The sequence below is a fragment of the Trichosurus vulpecula genome, chromosome 5 (assembly GCF_011100635.1).
Source record: "Trichosurus vulpecula isolate mTriVul1 chromosome 5, mTriVul1.pri, whole genome shotgun sequence".
Lineage (NCBI taxonomy): Eukaryota > Metazoa > Chordata > Mammalia > Diprotodontia > Phalangeridae > Trichosurus > Trichosurus vulpecula.
This window is the reverse complement of record NC_050577.1, coordinates 103,566,405-103,578,073: the sequence shown is the minus strand read 5'-3', so window position 1 is coordinate 103,578,073 and position 11,669 is coordinate 103,566,405. Positions and strand designations below refer to the sequence as shown.

Below are 11,669 nucleotides of genomic sequence, written 5' to 3'. Positions count from 1 at the left end.
CCCAGATGCTGTGCAAAACACTTTACAAACTTAAAATATCATATAATTATTATTACAATATACAGAAGATACCTCCAAGCCTTAAAAGTTCAAACTATTGGTCATGAGAGAAATTCTTCTACTCTGGGTCTTCTGTAAGAGTTGTTAGTGTCTACCTTTTTTTACAACTCTCTGTAGTCACAGATTAGAAATGACGACTTAGGTACTTTCTCCTGTACTCTGCTCAGGGGAGGTACCCATTTATTCAAGGGGAATAAATGTAAATTATAATTAAAATGTTCCTGACTTCCCAATGAGTCTTGCTTATTCCTAGACAATGTGAGTATGTTTCTAACAGTTGGTTGCTCATTGCAGGATCAATATAGCATCAGAAGAAAGAGGTATTTCATGCAGAGAATGGGTGGCACCCCCACTCTTTTGCAGTGGGCCCTAGTTTCTGCAGGTGAAAATTTCCTTCTTCAGACTGCTAATTTCCCGGAAGTATTTTTCTGGAATCCTTGGGAATCCAGGAACGTGAGTAAAGGGAGAAAAGGAAAGGAAAATGGCCATAGACAGTGCACGTCAGGTCCCTGAGCAAGGTGGAGGAGTGCTGCTTTGTCATGTCTGGATTCGCTCCAAGTTGAGAAATAAGATTTGCTTGGAACAGGGAAAAGAGCTCTTAAAATATTTGACCTAGGTGGGGAGAATGGATTTCTCCTAGTGCTTTGAAGGAAAGCATTGGTGGGTTGACCCAGGGAAAGTGATTCGGCTGTGAGCAATTTATATCACTTAAATTCTGCTCTACAGCCTGGAGCAAGCCCTCAAGAAATCCCAAACAAGAAACAGGGAGTCCTTGTGACTGTTGAGTTTGTGGGGTTGAGGGAGGGCAAGAAAACATAAAGGAAGAGAGTTCTTAGAAGTTATGACCGAATTGGAAAGAGAAGAAAGCTGGGAGCTCTGAATAAAGATTTGATTTGGGTCCTAAAGTTAAAAAAAAATCTGTGTGTTTGCATTAACTCTAACATCAAGCAAAGTGTTTTTAAAACTGTAGAAGTAAAGGGGATCTTCTGTATGATGGGATGATCGCATTGGGGATTAAAAATTGTTGGTCATTTTAACCTTTTAAGTTTTAAGGTAAAAAGAAAGCAACTGGGAAAAGGAAAAGCCTGGTGAGTATTTTTTTTATTTATTTGAAATGTTTGAGGTAGTTTGGATCAAGATTAGGGAAAGAAAGATTGAAACTAGAGATATGGAGAGTAAAAATTTTCAGTAAAGATTGGGAAAGAAAGGGAGATAGAAGATAGAGATAAAGGGATTTGTGTGGGGGTTGTAGAATGGCTGCTTGAGATCACCTGGAATTCAGTCTGTGTGCTGCTCTTAGCTTCCATGTGCTCTTGGCCACCCCCCCCCACACACACACACACTCTATCTTAGAAGACTGGGTGTGTCAATCAGGAAGCTAAAGAAACTTATAACCTGATTGGAAAATAGGGCTTTAGTTAGTGATGAAAGGTTTTATTGAATCTGGGTACTGACTATGAGAAAGATTTTGATTTGTATAATCATTAAGCTTTGCCTATGTAAGGTATGACTGAATTTTGTTTCCACAGAGATTATATAAAAATATGAAGTCTTACTGTTGGCTAGTGGTAGGAAATTAAACTGCATTCCAAGGAGGCTGACCTTCTGAAAATTAGCATATCTAAAAGGCTGGCTCTTTTGTTCTCAAAGGGATGCCAGGCCCAAAGTAATTTACCTATGGCTGAGATCTTTATTATGGATAATCCTGTGTTCCTCTTCAACTCATCTTTGTCAATCCTTCTCAGCAAGTGAAAGGGATCCCCCTCTCATGCTGTGGCAGACAAAGGGAGGGTAAACTACAAATGTTTTAGCTTGGTCCTTTTGCTTGAAAGGGAAGTGGCTCACCTTTTTCAAATTCCTTAGGCCTTTTGTTAATTCAAACCTTTTTGTAAAAACTCTGAACAATTGGAGATAGGGATTGGAATGTATAAAGTAGAGTTTGGTGAAAGCTGACCAATGAGGGTCAGGGTGCCAAATTCAAATCTGGATGGTTCTTAAAGCAAATAATGATATGAAATAAAGTTTTCTGTTTTTTATAAGTTCATTCATGGCCAGGCAAATATTCCTAATACCTGAGCCAAAGGCAACAGCTGGCTAGGAAGAGCTCTTCAGTGCTGAAGAATATACAGCTAAATAAATAAAATGTATTTAAGGTATTAATGTATTAATATATGTTATGCATGTATTTATATATTAATATATTAATATAGAAATACCAGAAGTATTAGGATCAATAATTTCAATATGTGATAATATGAAAATGTAATTGGAGTCATCTTATTTCTAAATTATATTTTTAGAGTTCTCGGGCTGTAAAATTTGAGAGACCCTTGCGAGGTCTGGATTTTGTTATATATGAATTGATCTTTTAAAAAAAGGGTGTGATAAAAATGTAATAGTTTGAAACTGTTATATTTGGTTATGCAAGTTTCTAAGTACATAAAAATGTTTAAGGCATTAAATTTATATGGTTTAAACATACATTTGTATGGTTTAAATGTGGTCAAAATTGTACTATCAGAGGAAAATGATGAATGGGTTAAAAAGCTGTTATTGTTCAGTTAAAATTGCTTTGCTATCACTTGATAGCATTTGTGAGATTATTAATTAAGACTTTGTGAGAATCTCCTGTTGTAATTGTTATGTAAAAGAGGTTCTAGAAATTCTGTAATAACAGAGAATTGAGTTGTGGGAATTTATGAAAAAGCATTTTTTCTTATAATCTCAATGTTGTTAGATTAAGAATTGTACTTAATCAAGGATTAAACAAGGATTTTCGACTTAAATCCCTGAATTTTATGACTCCCTGGATGGGACCAGGGATAGAAGATAAGGCAAAGACAGGAATTCTAAAGGAGCTAAAGTTTAAAAAGTGGGGACTGTGTTGAAAAGCCAGTCTCTTCCCCCACTTCCCCTCCTCTCCTTTGGCCTAGATAAGAGAGCTTGATCTATGCCCACCTGGTAGAAGGGAAGGAGGGGGGAGGAGCAGCAGTTACTGGGATTTGAGTTTTTACTGAAAGAAAGAGAATAGTAGGGGTCAGAAGCCTTCAAACTTGGCTTTTTAAAGTCAGCAAAAAGTGATGGGTTTTTAGGATAAGATTAGGTTTTGAGGATATGGGTCTTAAGGATACAGTTTTTATTAGTAAAGCTTGCCATCTGATAGAAAAGAACCCACTCTCAGGGGGAGATGATATGATGCTTTTTTTAATGGCAGATCTCTGTAATCAGAAAAAAGCAAGTACTGATGAAAGGAAAGGTATATACCTACAGATGTAGAAGGGTTTATGGGGGGAAATGGAAAATTGGATAAATGGAAATATGTGAAATCTTGTTGTTTTTAATCAAATGACTGGTTACATTGGTACTCTTGTATAGTCAAATGAAAGATAGTGTTGTTTCTGGATATTGGTGGGAGTAGTTTGGACAGGGGGAAGAGAGGTTTGTGAAGTGAAGGTGTAAATGTAAGGTTGAATCATTATCCCATAGACTAAGGCTGGGATTTAAAGTTATATTGTATCTATGTGGGATAGGGTCCTTAGATGTTTTAAAGTGATATAAGAGCAATTAGGTATTAATACAAATAGTGTAATTAATTACTGGAACTAAATCAGAGACATCTTCAGTTTAGGGAAAAGAATTTCAATGTAAGTCTTTCTAAGAGAGATAAGTTGTAGAATATTTTTGTATTGATGGGAAAAGTTAAATGTGGATTTGAATTCATTCCATTGTCTAAAACATAAAGATAAAGTTATATGGTTCAATTCTTTCAGATCAGGCATAATTAGAGAAGAATAGAGAAATAGAGGAGAAACTGATGCAAATGTGATAGAGCAATAACTTATGATCTTAATGGGAAGATTTTACGAACAAGGGAGGAAATGCATGCAAGCTATTTAGAGCTAGCTTTAAGGATGTTCCTTAAGCAATGTGAGATTACAGTCACATCCTAAACCAATTATTGGAACTTGCTATTCAAAGACTTAATGGGACTGTTAACTAACTGTTTTCCTGAGTCTAACTCCAGGTGTGAGTATCAAGGAAGGCTGACCCAAGATGCCGGCAGCCCTGTGGGAGGGCAGGCATGAACTACAGGTACAATTTCATGGTAAAGTTGAGAGGGCAACTGTTAAGCATGTGCTGAGGTGGGACCCTCTTGACCTGATGTCTTAACTGAAACCTGGCAAACTAGGCCTGGCTCAATGCAGCTTACAGTTTGACATAACTTCTGCCTGGAGTTGATAGGAAGCTGGGGAAAATATGGTCCCCTTACTCTAAGTCCCTACTCTCTTGGTGGCAAATTTCTACAATCTGAAGGCTTTGTAAGTACAGTAACAAATCTATTAAAATAATTGATTGTGGAACATTTTAGATTACTATAGGACTGGGAGTAGTGTTTTTGTATAGGTCCGTGTATAAGTTCGGTTTATTCTTGTTAATGGTATGGAGACAATTAGGTCAAGGACTTGTGAGAATATTATTTTGTTATTTGGTTAATATCATGCTTGTCTAAAGCGTTGTTACAATTAGTAATGTTAAAAGACGAATGGCTTGTGGTTTATTTTGTAAATGCCATCAAAGGAATATGGCATGACTAAAAGTTTATGATGTTATATGTACTGTGTTAAAAATTATCTAATGTGTTTATGTATGTGCTGGAGTCTGCTGTTAATTCCTTAGTGAAATCTCATCCTCCTAGTGAGGAAATTAATAATGAGTTCACATAAAGCATGAGAAACTGGGTTCTGATGTGAATTTCTTAAACGTAACAATTGGCCAAAGTTCCAGTTTCGAATTTGTAAAAATGATCAGGCTATAAGGATTAGAAATGGTAACTTAAAATTGTGCTAAGGTAACTTTTGTAGGAGAATGGAAAGAAAGTTGTTTCCTACAAGAAGGCAAGAAGAAGATGCTGGAGATGGCTGGAACCAATACCAAGGATCAGAGGGCTTCATTGATAGATTTCCCTGCCTTATGGGAAGAGATTTTTGAATCTTAAAGGGACAATTGCATTATCATTATCTTTTGGGTCTCTGTATCTGTATTTACAAAGGGGACTGCCCCCTTTGATTTGTCAATGCGTTGATCAATCCTTCCCATATTTACTTAAAGGGGTGATGGTTAAGGGGAAAAATTCAGATGAGAAAGAGAGTAAGGGAGTATTAAAGATGTGGAAACAAAAATTTGAATAAAAGAAGAGGAAGGAAATTGTAAGAAATGGGGGGAGGAGGAGTTTTGTTTCCACAGAATTGAAGGTGTACCTTTCCCCCTCCCCCACCCCAGCTTTAGCAGAAACCAGGCCTCAGGTCGGTCAGGTGAAAGGTCAGAGGCTTGTACGTATGCTTAAACAAGCCACTTGAGGAGGGCATGACGTACACAGTCAGAGGGTTGTATCTGCCAATGAAGAGCCTGGTGGGAGATTCAAGGTGAGGGTCTATTAAAGGACTAGTGTCCATCTGAGTCCTTTGTACTTTCTCCTGTACTCTGTTCAGGATAGGTACCCATTTATTCAGGGGGAATAAATGTAAACTATAATTAAAACATTAAAAAAAAGAAATGACAACTTAGCAAACTAATGAATTAATTCCTGAGACCACCAAAGGACAATGATCCCAAAGCAGTATCAATGAATTTGAAAGAAGAGAGTAAAATAGTTCAATTCTGCTTGAGTCCTTTCCCGAATCCCTTGGCTGGTCCACTGCCAACATGTCTTAAAATAGAGAAATGCCTAGGAATCAAATCCTTCAATCATTTGCATCTCTAGGCTCAGAGCTAAGAACCCTGAAATAAACAAATCATGTGAATTTAGAAATGCTGTATCAACTGCTTCCAATGAGATAAATTCTGGATGCCACTAGGGAGCTGCCAGTCAGGTGCAACAACATCTTTCCTCCAGAAACAGAAGATTTGTAGTTGATGATGACTGAAACTTGCAGCTCCCCAGAAGACAAACCATCGTTGTTTACTATTATCATATCTTTCACAATTCCAGGAATGGAGTGCATCATCGGCATTATTGGGAATAGTTTCATTATGGTTACAAATGGGACTGAGTGGATTCAGAACAGAAAGTTCTCCACAAGTGGTAGGATTTTGTTTTTCCTCAGTTTGTCTGGAATTGCTCTCCAGAGTTGCATGATGATAGAAAACTCGGTATCTTTAATATTTCCATCCTTTTACAAAGAAGATACTGTCTATGATACATTCAAAGTCATTTTCATGTTCTTGACTTTCTGCAGCCTCTGGTTTGCTACCTGGCTCAACATCTTCTACTTTGTAAAGATTGCCAATTTCAGCAACCCCCTGTTCCTCAGGCTAAAGTGGAGGATCCCTGGACTAATGCCCTGGCTACTGTGGTCATCAGTGATCATTTCCAGCTGCTACAGTGTCTTTTTTTCCCAGCAGATATATGATACATCCTGTAACCACTCAATCCCTGACTCATTCTCCAACTCCACAAAGAAGAAATATGTCATCAATACCAATATGATTAACTTGGCTATTATCTACAATGTGGGAATGTTCACTCCTCTCATCCTGTTCATGCTTGCAGCCATCCTCTTGATTATCTCTCTCAAGAGACATACACTACAGATGGAGAACAATGCCACAGGATCCAGGAATCCCAGTATGGAGGCTCACATAGGGGCCATCAGATCCATAAGCTCTTTCCTCATTCTCTACATTTTGAATTTTGTTGCTTTGCTCCTCTATATGTCTAACATTTTTGATGATGACAGTTTCTGGATTGCATTCTGCAAAATCATTATGGCTGCCTATCCCTCTAGTCACTCAGTATTATTAATCTTGGGCAATCCCAAGCTAAGAAATACCTGGGGAAAGTTTCAGCACCAGATTTGCTCTTGCTATTTTTCCTCATCCAGCTGGACCCTGTCAGAAAAGGGAAGATGAAAGAAAGACTCTGGGTTTTCATCATAGAGCCCCTTGCCTCCTGGGACACCATTCTGAATCATCACTTGCATTAAGTTTTTCTTTGCTTCTCCCTTTCCCTGCTATAGCTTAAGACAAGTTTTGGAACTTGAGTTTTTGTTTCCTCTTTCCTACAACACTGCATGGCCCCCTCCTACAAGTGAAGGTATGAATTATTTAATGGAGGATATCCTCACCAACAAGGTCATATTAAATATGATAATCAAATTATGATTAGTTAACCTAATGAGCAGAAACAGAGGTGATATGTTTTACCTCCATTCTGTAAAAAGACCACCTATGAATAGAAAGGCTTAAAAATGGGCTAGGCTATGTACCTACCCTATTGGTCCATGCAGAACAATCCCTGTATTTGTTGTCCTTTTCTTTCTATTCAATGCACATATAGGGTTCCAATAATGTGGTTTTGTAACTAGAGATTTAGTCATGTAAAACAGAAAGGCATATTCTTCTACTCTAAATTCAAATGCCATTCAGATGTGATTTTTCCCGATCATACACATTTTTCCTGATTAACACAAAAATGATATAAGAAAGCAAAAATAAAATAATAGAGCCAGGACATTCCAAGAATGTGGTGAGTTTGGACTTTGCCTCATGTATTTCCTCTTTCCTCTTGGTACTAAGTGACCTCTATAACTTGTATAAGTGGTGCTTTGTACTGACTGAAAATGGATTGGGAAAGGGAAAAAATCTAGGTCTTCCCATTGTCTTGGAGGAGAAAACTGGAAGAAAAAGGGTTGTAACTAAAAGTTCTATGACTTGAAAAGACAGTACAAAATAATTCCTTCTGATGGAGGGACAATACAAAACAATTCCACCTAAGCTAGGTGGCTTATTAGGTATCTAAGTGGCATAATGGATAGAATGTCAAACATGGAGTCAGATATTTGAGTTTGAATCTTTTCTCAGACACTTACTAGCTCTGTGACCTTGAACAAGTCACTCAATTGCCTCAGTTTCCCACTTGTAAAATTGAGATAATAATAGTACCTACCCTATAAAATCATTGTGAGATCAAATGAGATACCATATGTAAAGCACTTTGTAAACCTAAAAAGCACCTATATTAATGCTATCTGTTATTGTTATGCATACCTATTACTACCACACTAGGACAGTGCAGGTACTCAGAAAAAATAATTATAACCATAAGAATGGGTGAGTGTTTTAACAAGGCAGGGGCATGCTGGAGCCAGTTCTAACCAGCTTGTTAAAGCCAATTGTTAAATTTTCAATATAAGTGTTTATACCTCAGAAATCAGTAATTACTATAATTCAGGCTTGATTTGTTATTTTGTTGATTGTCCAGGACTTAATAAAGTACTAATAGTGCAGTTTATACTTAAAGGTAGTGTATACATTTTCCCCCACCCAGAAAGTCCAGTTAAATATTTATCAGCACTATTGCTCTGTAAACATTTATCAGCACTATTGCTCTGTAAACATCGCTTGAGGACAGCATGAGTGTAATAGAAGGCTCAGAGAACTAGATCATTACCAGAATGGAGACCTAGTGACTCTAAAATAATAATAATAATGACAACAACAACTGAAGTTGGCATATATAAAGATTTTATTAAACATAGTCCTACTTTCATGCAGCTTCCAGTATAGCATGACGGTGGAAGGGGACATAGTAACATACACAAATAATTATAACTCAAAATAATGCAAATGGCAACAATAATAATAACTGGCATTTAATTAGTGCAAAGTGCTTTACATACATTATCTCATTTGAGCCTCACAACAACCCTTCAACAAGGTAAGTATAGATAAAAGAGAGCAAAGAAGCAAGGCCCTACAGGATTCCTACAATAAAAGTAGGCAGAGTTTTAAGACTGGGTCGGTGATTGAGATCAAATTCTGCGGAGAAGACTTTGGTAAACTTAGAGGGGAGGATTTCAGCTGAGTGGTCAGGATGGAAAGAAAACATATTGCAGACAGAAGAGAAAATGGTGGTGAAGAAATGGAGGCAAGGCAGAGATTACACTTGGTGCAGAATTTGAGTAATAAGTACAATGGTGGCTAAAAGCAAGAGCAAAGTAGGTTTCCTTTTCATTTCTTAAGAGCAAAAATTCTGAGATAGGGTTATTTTTTATTCAGTTTACTAAATACTAAGTATCTGCCATTATCAGAGCCATGTGTGAGATACTGGGAGATATAAAGATTATGTTAGACTTAATCCCAGAGGTGCAGCCAAGAGGGCAGAACCAAGATGGCAGAATAAAGACAGAGAATCACCTGAGCTCTCCTAATTCCTCTCCAAAGAATCTTAAAATAATGCCTCAAAAATGAATTGTGTAGCAGGAGAACCAATAAAAGGATAGGTAAAATAGAAATTGAAAGAGTCCACCAATCACCTGTTTCAACAATCTGGCTAGCAGCTGTTGTTGGGGTGAAAAACCAATACAAGTCCAACAACAAGAATGCTACCAGCACACTTCAGAAGCCCAGGTCCTTTTGATCTGCTTCACTAAGGAAAACAATGTTTAAGGAGTTGACAAGTTTACTTTAATTCAGCATACAAATACCATTCACTTAGTTCAGGGGGAAAAGCCAGCACCCTGAACTTCGAAACAAATACAAACAAACTACAAACATCAACAGACAGACCCAATACAATTCATAGTTACCAACATCTAGGTTCAGCCTGGTAGCTCATAACAAGGGCTGGCCCAGAGTCATGCACACCACCACTGCTGTGGGTAAGAGCTCCGAAGAAAAGAAAGCCAACCCCTGGTTTCATATCTTTTTTCAGGGTCAAGGGTGAGTCACACATGCAACTCACCCACATGACCTTGAATCGTCACAAAGAGGCAACTTAAACCCACGTGTTCTAAAAGCCTCTGATTCCCAAACATGTCACTCAAACTCACGTGTAAACTAGGCCCTACCCTGAGGCAAGGAGGCCACCAAGGTCTCCCAAATCTAATCAAGGAAACAAAGGCCAAACTGTTCAAGGGCACTTGGTTGAACTGAGTGCTAAGAGCCCATTTTGTTTACCAACACATTACCTCCTGAAAGAGATCTCAAAATGAAAACTCCTAGGAATATTATAGCCAGATTCCAGAGCTTCCAGGTCAAGGAAAAAATACTGCAAAAGCCAGAAAGAAATAATTAAAATATCATGGAGCCACAGTCAGGATAACACAAGATTTAATGGCTTCTATCTTAAAGGATCAGATGGCTTGGAATATTATATTCAGGAGGGCATAGAACTAGGATTACAACCAAGATTCACCTACCCAGCAAAACTGAGTATAATCCTTCAAGGGAGAAAAATGGATAGTCAATTAAATTGAGAATTTTCAAGCATTCCAATGAAAAGACCAGAGCTGAATAGGAAAAAAAAATTGACAAATACAAAACTGAAGAGAAGCATAAAAAGGTAAACAGAAAAGAAAAGTCATAAGGGGTTCAATAAGGTTAAATTGTTTACATTTCTACATGGAAAGATGAAACTTGTAACTCCTAAGAACTTTAACATTATTAGGACAGTTAGAAGGAGTGTACATAGACAGGAAGCATGGGTGTGGGTTGACTGTGATTGGATGATATCCAAAAAATAAATAAATAAAATTAAAGGATGAGAAAAAAGAGGTGCACTGGGAAAAGGGGGGAATAGAAAGGTAAAATAAGGTAAATTATGTCACATAAAGGAGGCACAAAAGAGCTTTTACAGTAGAAGGTAAAATGGGGGAAGGAAACACTTGAACCTTACTCTCACTGGAATTGGCTCAAAGTGGGAATAACATTCACACTCAGTGGAGTATAAAAATCCACCTTAACCTATAAGGAAGAAGGAGAGAAGGGGAATAAAAAAGGAGGTATTGTTAGAAGGGGGTGGATTGGAAGATGCATAACTTAGAAGCAAAACATTTTTGAAGTGGGACGAAGTCAAAGGGGAGAAAAAGAGAAGGATAAACAGTGAGAAGGGAAATCAGGATAGAGGGAAATACATTGTAATTATTAACTGTGAATGTGAATGAGATGAATCCACTCAAAAAATGGAAATAGATAACAGAGTGGATTAGAAACCAGAATCCTATAATAGGTTGTTTATGAGAAATACACTTGAAAAAGCAGTATACACATGCAAAGTAAAAGTAAAGGTAAAGAAGGAGAATCTATTATGCTTTGACTGAAGTAAAAAAAAAAAAACAGGGGTTGCAATCATGATCTCAGAAAAAAAAACAAAAGGAAAAATAGATCTAATTAAAAGAGACAATCAGGGAAAGTACATTTTCCTAAAAGGTACCATAGACAATGAAGTATTATGTATACTAAACATAAATGCACCAAATGGTATAGCATCCAAATTTTTAAAGAAAGAGTTAACTGAGTCACAGGAGGAAATGGTAAAACCATCCTAGTGGGAAAAGCAGGACTTTCCCCTCTCAGAACTTGACAAATCTAACAAAAAAAAAAAACAAGAAAGAAGTTAAGAAGATGAATAAAATCTAAGAAAAGTTAGATACAATAGATCTCTGAAGAAAACTGATTTGGGATAAAAAAGAATATACCTTTTTCTCAGTGATACATGGCACCTGCACAAAAAATTGACCACAAATCAGAGCTCAAAAATCTCACAACCAAATGCAGAAAAGCAAAAATACTAAATGTATCCTTTTCAAATCATAATGCAATAAAAATTA

At 37.1% G+C, this 11,669-nt stretch overlaps 1 protein-coding gene across 1 annotated transcript; it reads left to right on the top strand.

Moving 5' to 3' along the window:
* The first annotated feature begins 5,976 nt into the window (after nt 1-5,976).
* LOC118850988 (taste receptor type 2 member 39-like) lies at nt 5,977-6,969 on the top strand. Its single transcript, XM_036760591.1, has one exon. It carries the CDS (start codon nt 5,977-5,979, stop codon nt 6,967-6,969), a length of 993 nt encoding a protein of 330 aa, XP_036616486.1.
* The last annotated feature ends 4,700 nt before the right edge of the window (nt 6,970-11,669 follow it).

Coding starts and splice junctions, on each gene's coding strand:
- LOC118850988 (XM_036760591.1), top strand. CDS start 5,977: ATGACTGAAACTTGCAGCTCCCCAGAAGACAAACCATCGTTGTTTACT.